General features: G+C 36.4%; 1 protein-coding gene, 1 long non-coding RNA gene and 1 pseudogene across 2 annotated transcripts; 1 reads left to right on the top strand and 2 right to left on the bottom strand.

Annotated features, from left to right (window-relative positions):
* LOC136826917 (GDP-L-fucose synthase-like) overlaps positions 1 to 24,491 on the top strand; it is a 166,613-nt pseudogene that overhangs the window by 77,922 nt on the left and 64,200 nt on the right.
* Positions 4,671 to 5,745, bottom strand: LOC136826515 (uncharacterized). Its single transcript, XR_010849641.1, has 3 exons — positions 5,297 to 5,745; positions 5,086 to 5,177; positions 4,671 to 4,971 (listed from the first exon to the last, which is right to left on the bottom strand). It is a non-coding gene; the product is annotated as an uncharacterized lncRNA (long non-coding RNA).
* LOC136827231 (tigger transposable element-derived protein 1-like) lies at positions 7,250 to 7,585 on the bottom strand. Its single transcript, XM_067085004.1, has one exon. The coding sequence runs from the start codon at positions 7,583 to 7,585 to the stop codon at positions 7,250 to 7,252; it is 336 nt and encodes a 111-aa protein (XP_066941105.1).

Here is a 24,491-nt window from a genome sequence, read left to right as displayed (position 1 = left end):
GACAAAAGTAAACTTTATGAAGACAAAAGCTGGGTTACTGAACAATACTTGTGTTTACGTGGCAAATGACGAGAGAGAGAGAGAATTGCCAGTTCCCTCTATGCAGCGTAATTCTATCTGTGTTTACGTGGCAAATGGCACAGAGACTGAGAGAGAGAATTGCCAGTTCCCTCTATGCAGCGTAATTCTGTCCTTGAGAGATCAAAGAGAAGAATTTTGTTTTAAAGTTATGTCAGTGCAACTTTGGTAAGTATCTTCTGAAGCAAAGAAAAATATACGTATATATTTTGTTGCTGAAGAATCTCTGAACCAACAGTTTTGCACTCAAAGTAATAAGAAGGAATTCATTCTATTCTTCATGTAACCAGTAAAATACATACACTTGTAAAAATTATGTTTTGTATTCAAAACACAGCACTTATGTCGTCGTCAGCTTCTCTGAGCAAAAGTTCTTTCTCAGACAGAATACAGCTAAAACCTGATTGGCTGGCTGGTTGCTAGCCAATGACAGCCTCTACTTCTGTTCTATTTATAGACATATGTCGTGACGGCACTAAGTTTGAACGTTGCCATGGTCGTGATTATTTGACTGCTGATGGCAAAGTTACTCAATAATTTGCTTTATATAATTATTTCTTCATGAAAACATGAATTCAACAATAATTTTAACTTTAATATAGTGGTATGAAAAATCCCACAACAGTCTGTCGTGGTGATGCGTCATCACTAGCGAATCCTATTCCCAGACTGTCCTCAGATTTACAACTGCAAACTGATGACGACATTAGTAACAATAAAAAACAACCCTCTCAAAGATCGATATGATGAAATGTATTTTATAGTCTTACGTATCGTTAAAATTCACAAGTTGAATTACAGTCATTTTGATCATGTATATTTTTGCGTTTTACAGAATGTTTTTGTTGAAAACAAAATGTGTTAGTGAACTTATGGTCTTAATTGTCTCACCATTTTATTACTGATGATCTTAATCATCTCACATTTATTTAACAGTATATTAACATACATAATAATAAACTATAATGAATAACTAAAATAAAAAACATGAAAAAAGGAATAAAATTCTCACTCTTCATTTTGGAGACTCCACTTCATTTTACTTAACAATTATCGTTTATGTCTTGGCCTAGGCATCTTCATATGCTGAATTCTATAATTTTATCATGTTTTATTCTTCATTTTTCATCTTTTACCATGAGCTTTAATTCAAACATTTCTACATTGGTTTATTATCCATACTCTTTATAAAAATAAAATACAGTATATCTATAGGTATTCCTAGGTATATTATATATATATATGTATATATATATATATATATATATATATATATATATATATATATATATATATATATATATATATATATATATATACTTACATATATATATATATATATATATATATATATATATATATATATATATATATATATATATATATATATATATATATATATATATATATATATAGCGGGTTAAACCAGACTATCAATTTAAACGGACACCTGGCCCCTATTATTCTGTCTTAACAAAGTTTTCTTGTATGCAAATTTTGTTGGATTCTATGGCTTTTTGATTGTTGGTCAACTTCTTATTAGTTTGACAATATTTTTTAATCTTCTACGTTCTTCGAAATTCAGTTGGTGGACAAAAAAATGAAGATTAACTCTTTGTTCCATTTACTGAGAAACACAACACCACAGCTGTTCCTTCACTTGTCGTGACCTCTTCAGAATGTATAATCTGTTGTTGTTTGTGATTAAGCTGGCTTTATGCCAGCACGGGCTCTTGCAGCCTGTAAAATAATCTGGGCATAGCTTCCTGTTGTTTTGTTATAGGGTGCGGATGGATATGTAGTGTCCAAAACAATAATAATACAATAAATCATTACAGTAACAACATATAAACAATTTTAATTTATTTACAGTTATAAAAGTTACAATGCAATAAAATTTACAATAAAAACATAATTTACTTTGTGGCAACAAATTAAACAGAAATAGAAATGCAGTTATATGGATTACTCGGATAGGAGGAGTGGAAAGGGAGGGAGAGAGAAAGCACATGATTTAAAAGGTGTTGTTGCTGTTGTTAGGGTTGCTTCTTATGTTCGCGTTGTATGTTGTAGGGCATCTGCTAGATGGGAGTGGTCTTTCTGCTTCTAGTTGTCTGTTCAATGTTGGTTTGTGTAATAAGATACAAACAGATTCTGCTATGATTAATCTACGGCAACTGAGTTCTGTGTAGATGATATCTGTATTCTCCACTAGCTCTTGAGTCATAGGTTTGCGGTTGTGATGGTCTATGTAGTGTTGGTGGATGGATCCATTATTTTGATGGGGCTGTAGGTGTCTTTTTAGTGTGATGGAAGTGTGACCAACGTATGTTTTTTTGGAGGACTGGCACATCCTCTCTGGGCAAGTAGAGTGGTAAACAACGTCGGTACTTTCTTCCTTGTCTGGGTTTGGGCTGGTATTGTTTCTCTTTATGAGAGAAGCTGTCAAATTGGGTTTGCAGTAAATGCGTACATTGACCTGTTCAAAGTGGTTTTTAGGTGTTATTATTCCTCTCTTGATGATGTTGGTGATCGCTTTTTCTCTTCCTTGAATCTATCATATTCGGTTCAGTGATAAATGATAAATTTTTATCGCCGTTGCATGGTTTTTGGTGTCATTGGTGTAGAACTGTTTGATTCTTGTTACTTCTGCAATCAGTTTATCTTGAAAGCCATTATTTGTCAACACCAAAATCTATACAGAAGCAACAAACGCAGGGCGGTGTCTTAACACACATGGGGAGTGCCCAGCATCTTATAAGTGATTGGTATTGGATGCCTACATTAAGGGAGCTATAAACCACTTCTCCGCATGGCGCGTCAAACAGCTCTTGACGCTGGCAGTGTTACCGTTCATTCTGCGTGAGGCATTCTGCACATTTTCTTAAACAGTGAAAGGGCACACTCAAGCATTTTGTTTTCTAAACAAGAGGATAACTAAAATATTCCTTGGTTAATTTTAACAATGCTGCATTTCAAATATCTGTGAATAGCAACAAAGAATCCCACCAAAAAAGTTTGTCATGTATTTTCCTTTGCAAACTTTCTGATGTGTTTGTGGTTTTGGTTGTTATTCATGATGCTTGCATACCAGATTATTTTTATTACATATGATATTTATTCGTCATAAAATTTTTTTAGGAGTACAAAATGTACATATCTTAATTAGTGTATATGTAAATGTACAAAAGTAAGAAAGGACTTCATTATATATATATATATATATATATATATATATATATATATATATATATATATATATATATATAATATATATATATATATATATATATATATATATATATATATATATATATATATATATATAATATATATGTATAGATATATACAGTAAACCCCTGTATTCATGTCTCACTGTTTTGCGGACTCACGTATTCGGCTTTCTCTGTGGAACTTATCTACGCATTGTTTGCAGAAAATTCGTACATTCGTGGTATTTTTCACTGAGAAATATTCACTAATTACTGTATTTTCATATTTTCATGACTAAATGCACGTTTTGTGATAAAACTATTAAAATACTCAGGTTTAAGTATTTTAGAGTTTATTTTGTGTTTATCCAAATAGGCAGTTCTAAGTGTTTTTAGAGGGGTTTTAAGTATTTGCAGATTTTAGCTATTAGCAGTGGGGTGCAGAACGCATCCCCGCGAATACGGGGTTTACTGTACATATATGTGTGTGTGTATGTGTATATATATATATATATATATATATATATATATATATATATATATATATATATATATATATATATATATATATATATATATATATGTATGTATGTATGTATACAGGCAGTCCCGGTTTACAACGGTGGTTCCGTTCTTGCGCTTGTCAGAAACCGAAAATCGTCAGAAACTGGAACGACAGCATACGACGCCAGAAAAATGTATAAAAATTTGAAACAAAAGTTATGAAAGCCTTACTTTTAATCCTTTGGGTATACTGCATGTTGTTTCTTGATGTTTTACCTACATTTTGATGTGGTGTGTATCAAAACTTGTGGTTCTGGAATGTAAAAATTTACAATTTACTACAAAGTACAGTATGTAGTAGTGCACTGTACAGTAATTGAAAAATCCTGTATGCAGTAAAGTATAGAGTACTGTACATATACTGCACAAAAGTAAAATATAACTTGTTATACAGTAACACAGGTGTACAGTACTGTAATTTATACCAAAGAATTCATAAAAGATAAAATAAAATTGAATTCCTTACTTTTATTTTGGAAACCCATGCTTCTTAACCCTGGAAAAATGGTGTGGCCTCATGATTCAGGGATTCTGGAATGTAAAAATTTAGTATTAGTGTACATATAATACTGTACAGTAGTCCTGCATGCAACAAAGTACTGTATAAATACAGTACAATCAGTATTTTACTGCAGAATAATAAATATATAAAATTATAAAAAGTTAGGAATTCCTTACCTAATTTCAGTGATTGTCAAAGCTGTTACAACCTGCAGGCTAGGTTGGGGAGATGGAGATTGTATGTGTGGGGAGCCTGCAATGATAAGGATAAAATTACTGCAGAGTACTGTATGTGTTACACTGTTCTGTATCAGTTCAGGTATTTCACAAACCTATGTTCAACAGTACAAAATAAAAATATGAATTGCTTACCTAATTTCAGTGATTTTTAGAAGACGGAGGCTAGGATGAGGGAGCTCTAGTAAAGGTGCTGGGCAGTCTGGAATATTAGAATAAAGCTGTTACTTTATATTTATCAAATGTACTGTACATATGACAATTTATAACATTAAAAACAGTTAAGAATTCCATACCTTTAGTGATTTGAAATAAGTAGGCTACATGAGGAAGGTTATGTACAGTTACAGTAGAGGTCAGGTTAAAGGTGCATGTCAGTCTGGAATGATAATGTACATGATGAAGATTAGACTAAAGTACTTCTGTGGATTTCATAAATAGTACACTATTTTATAAAATGTATAACAATTTATAAAATAGAAAGTGTTCTTACCAAATTCTAGTGGTTGGCTTGCTTACTGGGATGGGCATATGGTAGATGAGAACAGGGGGGCTATGGTGTGGCATCTGCAGGTGCTTGGGAGTCTGCAATGAAAAGATAAAAATGATACTGTACACAGTAGTACTGTACTGTATAAGTATAATAACACAATTTAAAACAATGTAGGCTAATACAAATTTCTAAAAAGTGAAGAATTCCTTACCTGGTGGACATGAAATGGGTGCAGGTGCTACTGGTGCAGGTGAATTTGGAGTTGAGCAGGGACCTGTCATTTGTGGAATGATAAAAGATAAAAATTACTGTACAGTACTATACTGTAGTACAGGGGTATGTATGCAATAAGCTATACAGTTTTATAAAGTGATTTGAAAGAAAAAAAAGTCATGAAATCCTTACCTGATGGGGCTGGAGAGGGGATAAGGTCAGCTGAGTTGGGCCGGGAGGAGGCTATAACATGTGGATCTGGAATGATAATGATTATGTAAAGTTACAGCACATACTAAAGCAATACTGTACAGGTGGGTGAAGTGCAGTACACTTTTTGTAACATTTATAACAATTTATAAAACATAAAAAAAAAGTTAAGAATTCTTTTACCTGATGAAGTTGGACAGGAGACAGGTCCCGTAGCTTCAAAACCTTGAATTTCTTCAGGGGAGTCAGGACTGTCATCACTACCAAGAGATCTGGAATGACACATAATGAAAAAATTAGGTTATGCAATAGTCAATATAAAATTTTTACCATATGTACAGTATGTACAAATGATTTCATGTATGAAAATTATAAAAATGAAACACTTACGAATTCCTTACCTGATGGAGCTGGAAAAGCTGCTGGGGAGGGTACTACAGGTACAGGTTCAGGCTCAGGTTCTGATTCATAGTTAGGTAGAGGTTTTGGGGAATCTGGATTAGAGTCACTTCTGCAATGATACAAATGATAAAATTTATTGGGTTATGCTGTGTATGTAAATATAAATTGCAGTAACATTTTTATAACTCTTATTACAATTTATAACAATTTATATTACAGCAGTTAATAAAAATAAAGTTGGGAATTCCTTACCTAGACTAGGAGTGGCAGGTGGTGCTGGAGACTTCTTCATGAAGAAAGAGTTTAGCCTAGACTGCACTTTCTTCTTCAGCTGCTTCTCCTTCAGCATCTCCTTGTAGCACATAGTAAGATCCAGCATCCCTCTGCGAATCCTCTCAAACCTGGCAATGTTAGGGTCCTCACCCTCAAATGCTGCCAAACATTTCTCCAGGTGAGCAAAACCCTCTGTCAAGCCCTTGACAGTTAATGCCCTGACCTTTGGTTGTGGTTCCTCTTCCTCCTCCTCGATCATCTCTCCAGCTCAATGAGGTCCTCCGATGACAATTCCTCTCCGTGGGAATGCCAGCAGCTCGGTGACATCCTCAGCTTCCAAATCCAGTTTCAGCCTCTTGCTTAGCCCAACAATTTTCCTTGTCACAGTCTCAACATCATCTGCCTGCTCAAACCCCTCAAAACTATTCACAAACTGCGGACACAGTTTCTTCCAGGCACCATTCAGAGTCGTCACTTTTATTTCGTCCCAAGCACGTGCGATGTTCGTCACAGCATCTGCAATGTTGTAGCCCTTCCAAAATTCTTTCAGAGTCAACTCCTTGTTACCTTCAACGGCCTGTAAAGCAGAGCGTATTGTCCTCCTCAGGTAGTATGCCTTGAAGTTAGCAGTGACTCCCTGGTCCATCGGCTGTATGAGGGATGTAGTATTTGGTGGTAGATACACCACCTTCACATTAGGGTGCATGTTACTGAGATCAGCCGGGTGACCAGGGGCATTGTCTAGGACAAGCAGGACCTTAAAAGGCAGACCCGTCGAGGCACAATACCTTTCCACTGCTGGCACAAAGTGGTCATTGAACCAGTCCTCGAAGACCATCAAGGTAACCCAAGCTTTCTTGTTGGACTTCCAAATGACGGGGAGTTGACTCTTGAAAATGCCCTTAAAAGCCCTGGGATTTTCTGCCAAGTACACTAGCAAGGGCTTAAGCTTCAAATCGCCACTAGCATTTGCCCCAAAGAGTAAAGTCAGCCTCTCCTTACCAGCTTTATGGGCTGGTGCTGACCTCTCCTCCTTGGAAATGTATGTACGATTTGGCATTCTTTTCTAAAATAACCCTGTCTCATCTACATTAAATACCTGGTCAGCAGTGTAACCACCTTCCCTAATTATCTCAGCCAAACCACTAGAGAAACTTTCTGCTGCTATGCCATCAGCGCTAGCAGCTTCACCTTGCAACTTCACATTGTGCAAATTTGCACGAGCCTTAAAGCGGTTAAACCAACCTCTACTGGCGGAAAATTCTTCACTAGCACTGCCTTCCCCACTCTTCTTCACCACTGCCGCATGCAGCTCCTTAGCCTTTTCTTGAATCACACTCAGGCTCACTGGAACACGCCGTTGGTTCTGGTCTTCCAGCCAGATCAACAATAACTTCTCCATCTCCACTACGTTCTGGCTACGTTGCTTCACATTAATCACCGTTGCCTTCATTGGTTCAGCCTCTTGCACGTTTCAGAATACGCTGCTTGTCCTTCACTATGGTAACAACCGTCGTTCTACTAAGGCCCAAGGCACGGCCTATCTCGGTGTTACTCTCACCCTTCTCCGAACGCTTAATTACGTCGTACTTGACTTCCATGGTGATGCTCAGCCTCGGCTTCTTGGATGCACTAGCATCAGATGATGAACTCTGCCGTTTTGGAGCCATAGTGAAGGCACAATTCACGAAAAAACTGCAGCTAAAGAAAAGTAACAATGAGGCAACGTACCTAGCTCAGCGGAGGCAAACACGTGAGTGAGGTAAGGGTTGTTTGGTATTGTTATGAGCGCCTGCGTGTTCGACCCAGGAAGGTCGTTGTCCGGTCAACTACCAATGCAGTTACAGTACAGTAAATACAGAGCGCAGCTACGCTCAGGAAACTAGTTCCGCTTACAAAGCGGCGTAAAAAGCGTCGAAAAAACGTCATAACCTTGGAATGTATTCTAATAATTGTAATCAGAAACTGATTTTTGATGACTACTGTTAAACCAGAAACGGATTTTTTTATAAATATACGTAATTGAAAAGCGTCATAAAAGGGCTGCGTCGTAAACGTTCTGCATTGTAAACTCGAAACAAACGTTGTAAACCGGCCAGGATTTTTTAATGAATATATCTGAAAAACCGTTGTAAACTCGGAACGTCGTAAGCCGGAACCATCGTAAAACCGGGACTGCCTGTATATATATATAGTACATATAAATCACATATATATATATATATATATATATATATATATATATATATATATATATATATATATATATATATATATATATATATACTGTATATATATATATATATATATACTGTATATATATATATATATATATATATATATATATATATATATATATATATATATATATATATATATATATATATATATATATATATATATATATATATATATATATATATATATATATATATATATATATATATATATATATATATATATATATATATATATATATATATATATATATATATATATATATACTGTATATATAAGCAAAACAGTTACAGGATTCTTAATTGATTTATAGCAAATATATAGGTACTATTTGCAAAGTAGAAATACAGTATGCTATTGCGTTGCACAGTCATTTAACATTCTACATTCTGTTATTCAGTGGGTTATTGCCTTGTTGAAGTAATAAAGAAGACATACACAATGCAATTACACTTCTTGATCACCTCATCTGGTATGTTTTGGGATCTTTGACTTGCCTTAATCATAACATGGTTAGGATCAAAATTCACGCATCCTCCAGAGCTTTGTACCTTCTTGGATACGAGCACCAACACTGCCTGATTGGAAGTCAGCAGCTTATTTCTGGTCATGGTTTTGTTCAGGTTCACTCTAGAGAAAATCCTCTCTGCATCAGTGTTGGAAGTTGGTAGCGCCAAGATGTTGAAAACTAAATCTGGAAGAACCTTAAAAATCTTCTCACCATCTCTTAAGTGAGACAAGTGAGGGAAAAAATTCTTTTGGCTTATTTGTTTACTTTATAACATTGCATTGAGCAAAGAGATGTTAGGAATGTTGTGCCATTCATCATCTAACTTATGCAGATCACCCGAGTATATCCGAGGTACTTCTGAAGCTAATGGTGATAAAGATGGAGTCTTCATCAAAACATCTGTACTAATGCAGTTGGATACTGATAATGCTCTGTGAAGTTTAACTCCAAGTCAAAGGGGAACCTTATTCTTATCTGGACAGCTGCTGTTATCATGAATTGTCTGCAGCGCATACAGACATCATCTGTTAGTTTTCTGTTGTTTCTGATGTGAGGTTTTTGTGATTCACATGTCATACTTGCACCAAGGTATACTTGATTTAGTGAGACGAAATGCTCCTCATTTGATGGCTCTGTTTGACTGATATCCTGAATACTGTTAAGTCTGTCATGGTTGTAATAGTATCCCAAGATATCAAGATAGAGGACTTGACATCTGTCATAGAGTAAGTGAGTGTTAGGGTCCTTTCTCTGGAATGTTAAGTTAAAAGTCGTTATTTTAGGCAAGAAATTATTGAGAAATAGATAATACAAATGGACAGCAGGATCTTGAAGGCTGTCGTAGATCAGCTTCGATGTTGACTGACCATGATTTTGCCTAAAGTAAAGAGACAGGGCATTCCACTGCTCTAACACTCGAGCAATAGCTTCATACAGAGAAAGCCACCTTGTCTGGGAAACATGAATTTGTGTGGCTTCAAATTACAAAATGTTTGAAATTCTTGAAACTCGTGAATCCTTTTTGACCTGTGAGAGGAATAGGTGCAGATGTTTCAATACAAGTCTTCACAAAAACAAGGAAGAGTTTTTGCCGCTTGTGATGCACATAAATGAGCTGAATGGCAAATACATCTTAGTACAGTGATACCAGGTGCAAAATTTCTAAGTCTACTTGTGACTGAATTATTAACCTCCATTATATTGCTCGCACCATCTGCAGCATATCCTACTAAATTTTCAAGGGGGATTTAGTGTTCATTAAAAAAGGTAACTAAAAGATTATATAGATGTTGCCCCATTGATCCCTCATCTTCACTGTTGCCTGGGTTATATATGTTTAGTAGCTCAAATAATCCTGTCTCTATGGATTCTGTGGTCTTATAAGAATATTTAACTATTACTGCACAAGTCTTTTCTGTGCTGACATCTGTAGTCTCATCTATAATGATGGAAAATTTATTGGACTTCAAAGCTGGTACAATCATTTCATGTGATATCTTTCCAATTTCCTTACTTATGCGTGTGGCCTTCGATCTTTTTAAAGACATTTTATGGACTATTGCAGAGTCTGAGAATATATCTTTTATTACCTCAGTTGGTTGATCACAAGAACTGAAAGCAATACTGTGTTCTGCTAAGAACGTAGCCAGTTTGATTTCAACCCTGGTTTTTTTTAAAGTATACCTTAGTTTTACCAGACCACTGAGCTGATTATCAGCTCTCCTAGGGCTGGCCCGAAGGATTAGACTTATTTTGCGTGGCTGAGAACCAATTGGTTACTTAACAACGGGACCTACAGCTTATTGTGGAATCCGAACCACATTATAGCGAGAAATGAACTTCTATCACCAGAAATAAATTCCTCTAACTCTTCATTAGCGGGCCAGAGACTCGAACTCGGGCCTAGCGAGTGCTAGCCCACAACTCTACCGACTCGCCCAACGAAGAGCTTTCAACCCTGGTAACTTTGAGGGATGGGCTAACTTTAAGGTTGGCCAATTTAAGAAAAAGCACATCAGTGGAAAGAGGAAGATAAGCAAATGCACATGGTGTAAGAAAAAAATTCAAAAAATTTTTCCCTACCTTCCATGGGAAGTTGAAAGTGATTGTTTTTAACCCTGTGTGGGGCCTCTTTTACGAGACACTCGTAAAAATGTTAATTTTACCAAGTTATGCATGTTTTTTATAGTAATTTATTTTGTAAAATTATAAATACAGCACACAATAGCATAACAGATAAGAACTAAAACCAGTAACAAATTCTGATTGTATTTGTTGTAAAATATTTACTGAGATTTACTGAGTTGGGGAGATGCAGTAACTTTTCGTGAGGTTTACATGTTTTTTCTAATATTTCTTTGCAAAATTACAGTTATAGCTGACATATTATCATAAAAGATAAGACCTAAAACCGCCAGCAAGCCCTGGGTATATTTATGAGCAAATAAATAAAAAGACATCGTGGAGCTGCAGAGAGGCAGTACATTCCCCTCTGAAATCTCAAGGCATGCTGATCCATGTCTCTGCCGTGCAGAGCTAAATAGTTGTCATAAGTCATTGATGGTCCATTGAAGTGCTGTGAACATCTTTCCCGCTAAATTCATTCAAACAACATGGCGCAAAATATGGTTACTCATATGAGGATTCCCATCCCTTAAGGGTTAATGTTTTCTTGTCTGTTCTCCGGTTCATTTTCTTGCTCAGCTTCTTGTTGCGACGTGTTCCTTAAATGGCACTTCGTTAACTTACGGTGTTAGCGTCGAACTCATTCTTGCAAATCTGACAATATGTCCCTTCCCCGTTGCCTTCTGCCGTCCTCAGCCACCTCTGGGACTCTTCTTCATGTAGCCATGCATCTCTAAATTTTCTCTCTGGTGGCATGTCTCTACAAATCTAGAAAAATTTTATGGAAACGTTAAAACAAACCCTTGGAACTCCTAAGTCAGTACAAATTACTGTATAATATTCGCAGGGTAACTTCGCAGAAAAAGTTAAATATTACTTGTTTAACCAGACCACTGAGCTGGTTAATAGCTCTCCTAGGGCTGGCCCAAAGGAATAGGTTTATTGTACGTGGCTAAGAACCAACTGGTTACCTAGCAACGGGACTTACAGCTTATTGTGGAATCCGAACCACATTATGACGAGAAATGAATTTCTATCACCAGAAATAAATTCCTCTAATTCTTCATTGGCCACTCGGAACTTCGCAGAGAGAGAGAGAGAGAGAGAGGGAGAGAGAGAGAGAGAGAGAGAGAGAGAGAGAGAGAGAGAGAGAGAGAGAGAGAGAGAGTTATACTTTTAAAGGATGCCAAAAGAATTAAACAGAACATTAGGGTTAACGTGTGAACACATATGGAAGATATATACCCAAACCCTACATATGTAGAAGAGAGACTTCATATTAGGCCTGTCTGTATGCTCGTTGCAACAGGTGTGCGAGACGAGAAGCTGTAAGACCCTTCAAAGACGAGGTGCAAGTTTTAAAGCCCATAAAGGTTATGTACTCTCAACAATGAAGAACCAGAAAAAATTTATAGATTCAAAAGATGTGCAAATAACCAGAATCAATGCAACTATGCATCTGTTCAGTTACAATTTATACATTGACAACTTGACATAGTACCTACATTCAGTAGTCAGCAGTCATAGGTCCAAGTGTATTTTAGCGTGAGTTTTGACAGCGGTGAGCATAAAGGTAATATAATTCTTCATGACTCTTGCTAGATAAGTCATGAAATATGATTATATTTTGGGATAAGTGCAGCAATGTACGCAATAAAATTTCACGTATATTTTTAATAAAAAATGTAAGAAAAACTCAGTAATTTGAAAGTGGTTCATTTCTATCTTCGTCTACACTGAAATGCGGTATCAACCTCCGTAGAGTTTTTTTTAAAATCTGCATAAACCCCGAAAATTCTGCATTTAGGCAGCGCTGCTCCCAACCCTGAATCTCAAACATCTTCCCTTCCTCCTCAGCCTACTCCCAACCCCCTCCCAACCCTGTCATCGAACCTCAAGCCTCTAGCTCGTATTTCGGCCCGGAAGAACAACAGCCAAAGTTGCTATTTATTACACCAGACCTCTATAAGGTCCTAAGTAGAACGGTTATCATGTCGAGAAAAAAGCCCCGGAAATGATTGGGATTTTTTGAGCAGTCAGAGACACGAAATCTACGACCAATATGGCATTTCCCTCCCTGGCGAGTTCCCCAGAGAGCGGCTCTGTGATTTTTACTCTGATAGCAGTTAATCATTTGATTGGCAACTGCCCTGTTTCTCCCGCTAAAGCCTTCCTTTCCCCTTTTTCGGCCGCCTCACGTGTAACGACTGAAATTTTCAACTATTACTTTATCTTCCACTTATGCTGTTACCCCTGCTTGTTACTGCCGAGTGAAGGGAGACAAAACAAAACAATTATACTCTGACATTTTACAGTCGTCGGTAGTGGGGCAAACACAGGCAATGTGCCATTAAATACTTTGACAGCACACATTCTCCCAGCGAGATGAACGCAACCATTTGTCTTCCCTTCAGTTTCGGCGGAAAAAGCAAAGTTTTCTAAAACTAAATTTTTTTCCCTTCCCCATCGATCCCTACAACAAAAAAGATCGATGCTTCCTCCTTCTTTTCAAAGTAATTTAAGTACGGTATTAAATCTCCATAGATTTTCTGTTTTTTCCGATTTTTCTCACATGATAAATATTTTATTTTCCTTACTGGCTATCTACCACTTGCCATGACTCGCTACTATCGCTCTTTTTTCTCCTACTGATGAGTGCCTTATGGCTCAAAGAGGTTTATAACCTCGCCTGTTAACCTTTCATTTCATGCCATTTCACTGGAAAGAAAATCACAAGAAAGAAAATCATTTTAATATCCTTAATTTGTCACCTACTCATCCTAAATGACTTACGGCCAGCTTAATCAAAAACAACAATATGATGTCCAGATTATACATTTTGAAGAGGTCACGACGAGTGACGAACAGCTGTGGTGTTGTGTTTCTCAGTAAATGAAACAAAGAGTTAGTCTTTGTTTTTTTGTCCATCAACTGAATTTGGAAGAACATAGGCGATTCAGAAAATATCACAAACTAATAAGTTGATCAACAATCAAAAACCCATAGAATTCAACAGAAATTGGCATATATATATATATATATATATATATATATATATATATATATATATATATATATATATATATATATATATATATATATATATATATATATATATATATATATATATATAGTAATTGGAATAGTTACATTGCTCTAAACTTCTCGAATTCTTGGCTTTTTTAATATGCTTGTCACTACAAAGGCTTAAGATCCAAACGTATCAAAAAACCGTGAAGGATTCGAGAAGTTAATAGGGCATTGTGGCCATTGCAATTACATTCAGTATGCATCTGGCCAAGTGGCATCCGGACAATTTGGTGCTGGACAATTCGGTACTAGGACAGTTTGCTACCGGACAATTCGTACCAGCTAAGAACCAATTGGTTACGTAGCAACGGGACCTACAGCGTTTTGTGGAATCCGAGCCACATTATACCGAGAAATTAATTTCTATCACCAGAAATAAATTCCTCTAATTCTTCATTGGCGGCCGAATATCGAACGCGGGCCTAGGAGAGTGCTAGCCAAATACGATATCGACCAATCCAATGAGGAACTCCCATGAGGTGTAGAATGGCCTCTTGCAAGTTTGTAAATTCGGCAAAGGGAAGAAAGAAATTGGTCGGTAACGAAAACTACGTAGCTGATGGCTAAGACCGACGTCAACATGTACGATATTTCCTTTTATTCGTTCAAATGCTAATTTCCTCATTAATTCGTTCGTTTCTCCATCGTTTTTACCTTTAGAATGATATATATTCATTTCTATCTTTTATCAACGCGTATCTATTCAAATTAATAAATACCGATTGCCTAACATTCCTCCAAGAAGGGAAAGATTTTGTTCGATTCATGATTACGTTATTGTACAAATTGACCTGGTAATGGATTCCGTACGTATAACTTTATACACATTCATTGTTCATCTTAAGCCAACCGCATCTTAATTATACCTTGCCAATAAAATACAAATTCTTAAGTACCCTGAGGTATTACCATCATCATATCTAAGTCTTAATCCACTAAAAAAATCACCATTTATAGACAATTTCTATATTAGACCATTCAGACTTCGGCCTACACTTTCCCTTAGAAGATATCTATTCTCTTACAGTATTAATGAATGAGTTTAAATTAGAACTGAGGGGTTCAGTTTTTTATGAATTGGACAGTGAAGTGTACTTTCATTATAGTAACACATCATAAAGCAACGTCACTGGTGTAGGCCCATAGCAAATTGTCTATATCATGTGGAAATATTGTTTTAGATTTTTATTGTGTGATTTGGATTTATAATGACCTACAAACAGCGTTGAAGGGACTAACAGTGAAATGAATAAGCCTATACATAATTTATGAATATTCTGATCAGTGTCTGAGATGCTTCCCAGATGAAATACAGCAGCAAACTGTCACGAAATTGGCGCTAACCTGTCCACACGTGCAATTACCAGTCAGTCATTCGGAAGGTATTTAGGTAATATATACCATCAGTTCATCCGTTCAGGTGAGTGGACTGTCTCCACCCACAAACTGTTGTCTACACATAAGTTTTAGTGTCAGTTCTGATGAACTGATAGAAGAAATGACAGGTAAACTTGGGGTGTTAGGGAGGAGAAAGTGGGGAAGAGAGAGATAGTTTATCGAATGTCATTCAGAGTTTTCCGGGCAGTGCTGGAGGTTGGTCAGCTAGTATAATATATATATATATATATATATATATATATATATATATATATATATATATATATATATATATATATATATATATATATATATATATTACACTAGCTGACCAACCGGCTGCTGCCCAGGATAACTCTGAATGACAACTGATAAACTCTCTCTCTCTCTCTCTCTCTCTCTCTCTCTCTCTCTCTCTCTCTCTGGTGCCATTGATGTCTTAACCCCACAGTATTCTTTTACAAATAGTACAGTAAGTCCTATGTATACCGAAATTACTGTAGGTATGATAAATTAATAAAGTTTATTTAGTTACTAAGTCTACGGGCAGAACCAGCCCCGTCTCAGGGAAGCCCTTTGGTCCTAGTGATTTGTAACCCCCACAGTGCTGATTTCTAGATAATAAGTCATATGTACTGTATACCAAGTTTGGTTGAAATTGCCCTATGCGTTTCAGAGCTATTCTGGCACATACATGCATCCATTTATATATATATATATATATATATATATATATATATATATATATACTGTATATATAATCATGAAGCTACAAATTTCGCTTAATATCAAATTCACGCTACCTCGGGAATATCTCAGATGGAGAATTATCACCGAAGGGGAATTTATATAAGTGATAAATGAATTGGTACCCGTCGGGACACGAATCCTTGACACGGGCCTATTCAGCGACTCCAGTAGACGTTACCACCACGCCATCTAGAGAGGTATAAGTCATTACCGAGTCTGCTGTACTGGTTTTTCCCGTCGTGAGCCGGGAAATTGTACTTAGCCCCGGCAATGACCCACCTCTGCCATGATAGTTCGTTGGTACGTTTGGAACACGCAGCTCTTATTATGAAATTTTTTATCACACAGTGATTTATATACAATCATGAAGCTACAAATGTCGCAATATCAAATTCACACTACCTCGGGAATATCTCCGATGGAGAATTATCACCGAAGGGGAACTTATATAAGTGATAAATGAATTGGTACCCTTCGGGAAACAAACCCTTGACACGGGCCTATTCAGCGACTCCAGTAGACGCGTTACCACCACGCCATCAAGAGAGGTATAAGTCATTACCGAGTCTGCTGTACTGTTTTTTCCTGTCATAAGCGACATTTGTAGCTTCATGATTGTATATAAATCACGGTGTGATAAAAATTTCATATATATATATATATATATATATATATATATATATATATATATATATATATATATATATATATATATATATATATATATATATATATTATTTATTTATTTATTATATGTATACACGAACACACACCTCACTTTAAGTCATTAATTTGTTCCAGGACTCGCGACTGAAATCGAGAAATTTTTTTTTTTTTAAATAACTCTTTAAAAAACCAAGCTAACACCCTATACACTTCTATTAGTAACCTCATAACGTCGCTGATACATTACGTCGTTCGCTGATTCAGCATTTCGACTTTTTTAAATAAATGTTTACAATATAATTGGTTCTAATGTAAAAAGAAAAAAAAATTCATGTACTTGATGGGTGACGTGGACGTATATTGTCACTGAAGCCCCGACTCCCAAGACCCACCATAGCAGTGTAGTGTAGACTTGGGTGTGGAAATCGTGTGAAAAAAGTTTCTCATTCTCTCCTCCTTCGCATTTAAAGTTTTGAGGAAGGTCTTGTAAGCAGTAAAATTCGGCAATGAATGCAACAGCACGTGTGGGAATAATATGAGAAATAGTACTGCATGTGTCATCTGATATGTCATCGGAATATTGTATTCATTAACAACTTGTCATGGCAACACTACCCGTGATCTCTGCTGCTGATTGGCTTAAATCCATCTCATTCGAATGTAATCAAACAGGCTAAATTCCTACCAAAGCACTTATTTATTTGGAAGACACGGCATAAAGTGCAAAAATAACTTTAATGAAAGTTATGCCTTTTGAGTTACTATAGATATACCGGGCCATGATGATGTAAAAGATAAGTACCAGTAAGAAAATTTTATGGTGAACGTGATACGAACAACTAGAAAAAGGAGGAAGGCCGGGGGAAATGACCTACTCTGACTTGGATTCAGAACTTCAGCTGAAACTGAATAGCTATCACACGGCAGTCTGCACTTATGTGATGTAAAATTTATTTTTTTTTAATAATAAACTAGATATTACGCAAGCATGCTTTAAAATGTATGAAACAATTGTAAACATGCCCAATAACTTGACTGCATAATTTTTTAATAGAGATTTTTGTATGATTTAATAACTGATAGCCTCAATCATTTCTTAGAATTTTACGTCTTGTTCATACTCCCAGTGTCTGACATACATGTTTCGGTTACGTGTTTTTCTTCTAATTTTTTCTCTGTTTTATAAAAGTAATTAACTTGTGAATAAAACTAAAAAAACTACACGACTGGCTCGGTCAGAACTCATAAAATTCCTTTCCAGTCCGAATTTTGCACACTTGTTATTATCTTTCATGCTGATCTCATACTAACTTTCCATGTGTTGCTTGTTGTATGAAATGAAGTAGAAATCACGTCATGAGAATAAAACTTGCTAGAATGTAGTGCACTGGAAGGGAGGGTAATTATATGGGTAGCTCTTGAAAATTCTGGCAGGAGAACATAAGTGACTGGCTGAGCATAGGACATTCCTCCCCCAGACATATTCCTCCCAGACATTTTCCCCTCTGACATATTCCCCCAGACATTTTCCCCTCTGGACATTTACCTACAGTATACAATGAGAGCGAAAGTTTGTTTGTTTCTCAGAGTCATGCATGATTTATTGTATTTTACTGAACAATAAAAATTGATAAAAACATAATTGCATTAAGGATTAAAATAGTCATGTGGGATATTTAGGGTCAAATACAGAAGAAAAGTGTCATTAATACTAGTTTATTTTTTGCATTAAGGATTAAAATATTCAGTACATTCTAGTTACAACAGGCTACAACATTTGGGTAGTCTACCCTGATGCACCGCTAGCTTAGGCTACTTGTAGCCTACATAAGAAACATCGGTTATGCTACTCCCTACCTACATTAGAACGGATGCTACTTTTTTAACGCTCGTTTTTTAACATTTCTGCTTTCAGTTTGTGGGTAGCAGAATGGCGCTTCGCGCCTTATCCACATTTTGGAAGATTCTTGGCAAGCTTGTATGTTCTGGCAGGTGGTAATGTTGCGCTGCGCGCGCTAGCCACAGGGTTTACAGAAAACGAGCGACGTGAGAAAGGTAGTAACAGAAAACAGGGTTATATAGCTCCATCGACAAACTTCATACTAGGCACTGTTTACTCCGAACTTAAGTGTTAACCATACACTGGGACATGATTGGCCTAGGCTACTTCTTACATATACATGAACAAACCCCCACAACACTGTGGGCTGTTCTTAGCCATGTCATGTGCAGGCTGTACTGAAATTTGGTGTCAACTAATAGGGCCCTGGGCATCACTGTCCAAGTACACTGTGATGACGAGACTATCAACAGAATTGGCAGAACTAGCATCCCAACCACTTAAACTATCACTGGGGTAATTAAGTAACTTGCTGTGTACTAGGGGGGAAAATGTCCCGGAGGCAAAAATGTCCGGAGGGGAATATGTCGGGGAATATGACCGGGCCCTAGACTGGCTATTAACAAAGCCAGGCTGTATTTTATGGAAACCATGAGTTTATCCATGTGTAAAATATTGCAAAAAAGATTGATATAAAATGAAAATCATGTATTATCAATGTACTTGTCGTCTATGAGCCCAATGAAGCTAAGCATTCAAAATGCCTTCCCATTGACATTGAAATAAACACCTTATTTCTAACGGTTTGAAAACCGTTTCTGCCTTTTCTCACATTAGCAATTTATTGGTTACTAACCCAGAAAACTTTGTAACCATTGTTGGGCTGTGGCTTCGAGTATCGGTCTATTATTTTGTTAAAATTGATAGACATAATGAGTGGGCAAGGCTGGTGTGAGGTAAAATCAGCATAGGCTTACTTAAAGAATGCATTCCCCCTTCTCTCTTACTAAATACAGCAAAAGCTTAACATCATTGAAAGTATTTGTTAATCCAAATAAGGGAAATTTAAGACTCTATTATTGGAGGCTCATTTACAGATGTACTTTATCTACGGGGTGTCGATTTTACCTCGAACCAGGTAACAGTAATGAAGGACAGATAATAAGTGATAGGGAAAAGCTCAACCCTAACTGTAAATCTTACGCACTTTTCGATGAGCATTAACTTATGAAATGGTAGGGGATATTTTTTGTTAAAAATTTTTTATATTAAAAGTACTGAATTTCGTCAATTAATCAACAGTGTGAAAAAAGCCTAGGTCTAGTCCTATAATACAGCGCTTTAAGACAATGGGATAGCCGGTATCTCTCTCTCTCTCTCCCTCTCCATTCGTTTGGTATTCTCTCTCTCACTTTGCATTCCTTTGTTTCTCTCGTCTCTCTCAAAAGCAATCGTTTGTTATTCTGGCTCGTGTCTTAATTTTACCATTTTTCTCATCTGTCTGCGGGCAGTACATCCAAAGCCAATGTACAATATATAGGCTCTGGGACATCCCACAGTGTTGCCATGACCAATTATCAGTGGATTTTAATCTTCCGGTCACACATGAGCTGAAGCAGTATAATTTTATACTACATTAAATTATAATAAACACTTTTACAAATCTTCGTGTGTTTTCAGGGCTTATTAAAGATTAGTTACAACAATAGTATTTATTCGACAAATGATAATTTTGAAATCATGTCTTAAACATGTCATTAGCTACCGTGCTTTAGCTTAGGCTGTCGTGTACTGTACCATTGGTTGAAACCTTGGGTAGATATCTAATGCCCTATATTTACTGAATATAACCAATTGATGTTGATAGCATTTTTATGTAGTGATATTAACTTCATCACACTTTGAGTAAAATAACGATACACAAAACAAGAGAAAAGATCTTGGGAAGTGCTATAATGTCATGTAATTTAAAAGTGAACTTACATGGAATGCAGTATAATTACGGATGCGCAGTTATATAAATCTCATTTTACTTTGGGATACTAAATTTGTCAAATTTTGGAATAAAAATACGGTGCACCACAATAGAATTAAAGACCGATTGACAAACAATTTAATTGCTTACGAAAGTGAAATGCTATTTATAAATAAGCGCCAAATTAATTTGATATATTTACCTGTAAATTCAGTCGTTTTTTCACTATAGTATTAAGGACAGTGTACTGCATATATGCTGCCATAATATGTAATTAGTGAAATTATGACAGCATATATGCCGTAGATTTTCGTTAATGCTATAGTTAAAAATAACCGAATTTACAAGTAAATACTCCCAGTTAATTGTCGATTATGTTTAAATATTTCTCTTTCGTATGCCATCACATTATGTTTGTCAGTCCGTCTCTCTCTCTCTCTCTCTCTCTCTCTCTCTCTCTCTCTCTCTCTCTCTCTCTCGTGTATAGTTATTTACTTGAAGATTTTCTAAAGTAGTATCCTTAAATACGAGGGGGTTCAATAAGTAATGGAACGTAATTTTTTTTATTGGTAAATTTTCTTTCAAAAAATTTGAAATTTTGTGTGTGACATACTCAGCCATTCCCGCGTTACGTCATTATTTTGATTAATTTCCGATAGACGGCTGCAGTATAATCAGCTATCAAAAGGGCGTCTGTGACCGAGGTACGTTCCAACAAAGCAATGATGAAATTCTTTTTGGTGGAAAAAAGAGACCGTCACAAATATTCACAGGCGCTTGAAGAATGTCTACGGAGACCTGGCTGTGGATAAAAGCACTGTGAATCGTTGGGCGAAGTGTCTATCATAATAAGAAGAAGGACAAAGAAATCTGGCAGAACCCCTGCGCCTTGGCTGGCTGCACACAGCTGTGAAGTGTGCAATGGTGGTACGTGCGAATGCTGTTGTCGTCGTTAGTGCTGACACAACTGTCCACAACTTTGGGTTTGGGTGTTGAAAGGTTTGTTTCCGCTTGGTTCCTCCGCACGTTCCGCCACTGCAGTCGCCACACTTGTGTGCGACCGGCCAGGGTGTGGGAGATCAGACAGAATTCCTTGTCCTGATGATGATGATGACGATAGAAACTTGGCCCAATGATTCACAGTCCTTTATCCACTGCCAGGTCTTTGCAGACATTCTGCAAGCGTCTGTGAATATTTTTTATGGTCTCTTTTTTCCGCCAAAAGGAATTCTATCACTGCTCTTTGTTTGCTGATTACACTGAAAATACATAACGTAATGCAGGAATGGTTAGGGATGTTGCACACAAAATTTCAAATTTTAACAAAAAATGGCCGATAAAATAAATTGTTTCATTACTTACTGAGTTCCCCTCGTAAAATGAGATTAGTATGATTATGCGCACCAGTAATTAGGGTGCATTGCATATTTACCCAAGGATTCCACCAAACGTTATATGGTAAACCTAAGCTCAAGTAGCTTATGCGTTTCCGACGGTGCAAGGATTTAGTCAATTTTCCTATGCCATATCTTACGAATAACGTTATCTTGAATACGCCCTGCTCACGCAAACACGAAGTTTGGATGAAATTTTCCTTGGATGTTTAGTGTAGAAATGCCAAAATAACAGTGCAGAACAATAGCTACTGGCTTTGTATACAATGAAAAACAAATGCATACACACGCTCACATGTTGCCCGTACGGTACTTGTTTTCATTATTATTTATCATGCTTGCATGTCTAGTCGAATCGAATTCGTTACTGTATTCAAGAGTCTTGTTGTTAGGTACATTTCTAAATAGATCAGGAATCATCATAAAAGTTAATGTATAAATTAAAAAAAGTGGCTAGACTAATGAATCAGAACATTTCAGTTTGCCTCTTTCTTTCAGATGTTGTAACCCTTGAAAGATATTGTACATGTTTATTTCGTTTCGCAACATTATTCGGTTAAAAAAAGCTATGAAAATCAAAAAAATCTGTGAAACTATGTTCGTGTATAAAAGTGGAGGTCTAGCAATGACGATCTCTTGAAGTGATGGGCTGAGTAACGCTGTCTGAAAACTTAGATTTGATATCATTTAAAAGTTTTATATATGATTTTGTTGTTGTATACAAGTACTGTATTACTGTATTGTTATACAATATACAATAAACTAGCATTTTAATGCATAAACATTCCACTTAACATTGAAATGGTACTATTAGGAGTAAGTCCGAGCCAGCCAAGAATCGTAGGATTAGATGGACGTCTTTCAATTTTACATGGTCACTTTAACATTCCTTTTGTAGTCGAGTAGCCACCTTATCTTCCAACAATACAACATTTGTTCGCAGTATTTTTGTACTTTTATATGATTGTAGGTGATTTTTTGTGGTTTTGTGGTTCAATGGCTTTTTAACATTGGTTGCTGATCGCTATGAAGTAGAGTAAACCATACGTCGACCTTTATCTTTACTTCTTTAAACAAAAAACGTCATGAAGTCGAAACGCCGGAAACAAAGCGACGTAACAAAGAGTTATTATTACTATACACACACACACACACACACACATATATATATATATATATATATATATATATATATATATATATATATATATATATATATATATATATATATATATATGTGTGTGTGTGTGTGTGTGTGTGTGTGTGTATGTATGTGTGTATATATATATGTATATATATATTTAATTCATATTCACATGATTTTTATGAATGCAATAAGTGAGAGAATTGAACTACAGCTCTGATAGTGGAGCGGGATAATGGAAAAAAAGTGCAAATGGTGATACAAGCAACAGATTTGGCATGAGAACTCTTATTATCCCCATAAATCAAAATCAACCTCCGGCCACCTCAGTATTTGGCTATTTCCAAGATGGCTGACACTTTTCCAAAATGGCGGCAAATTTGCTGTATATTTAAAATATTTTCATTTCATAAGCCTATAAAAGTTGCATACTGTCCATATAATGATTAAGAATTTGTATTTTGGCATTCTTACTGTCATGAAGAGATAAAGTGGACCCATCTTTCCAATTTGGCCACATAGAACACCATATTTCCAAAATGGCCGCCAAAGATAAAAAAAAGTATGTATCTCCTAAGGGAAACCAATATCTTTTGTGTATCAATTAGTTTTAGCAAGTGCAGCTCCAGAGAGCTGTGCAGCTAAGTCCAGATTTGCAGCACTTGTACCTGCCATGGCATTCCTTTTTGCAGCCACACTTATTCAGTTCTTGGCAAGATTTTGCTACTATTGGCAAATCTGTCCAATAGGGAACCTGGGTGCCATCAATCTGTTGCCATCCCCAGTGTCTTGGACTGTGCAAAGCTGGATGACATACTAAAGACTGGCACCAAATGTGCCCTGCTTGAAAGGCAGCTCTCTTGCAATGCTCTCTAAGAGCAGCCCTTGTAGGGGGAATGCAATCATAAGCTCTTTGCTTGAAAGAGATCAAGTCTAGCCTCATTTACATTTTTATACGAACTGCTTCTGTCGTACATTAGCACCACGAACTCTTCAATAATTTGCAGGTCTTCATCTTCTACAGCTGCTGGTGTTGAACTTAGCTTGGTGAAGGTGGGTGTGGCACGCTGAAACACAGTCCATGTTTGCCATGCAGACTTCTTCCCCTTTCCATGAAAGGCAGACACTGTATCACACCTGCTAAATGCATGGAAAAACGGAAGGGCTGAGGCTTTTGGTCCCATGGCTGCTGCAATTTC

Source organism: Macrobrachium rosenbergii, chromosome 41, assembly GCF_040412425.1.
Source record: "Macrobrachium rosenbergii isolate ZJJX-2024 chromosome 41, ASM4041242v1, whole genome shotgun sequence".
NCBI lineage: Eukaryota > Metazoa > Arthropoda > Malacostraca > Decapoda > Palaemonidae > Macrobrachium > Macrobrachium rosenbergii.
This window is presented reverse-complemented; position numbering and strand designations above follow the sequence as displayed.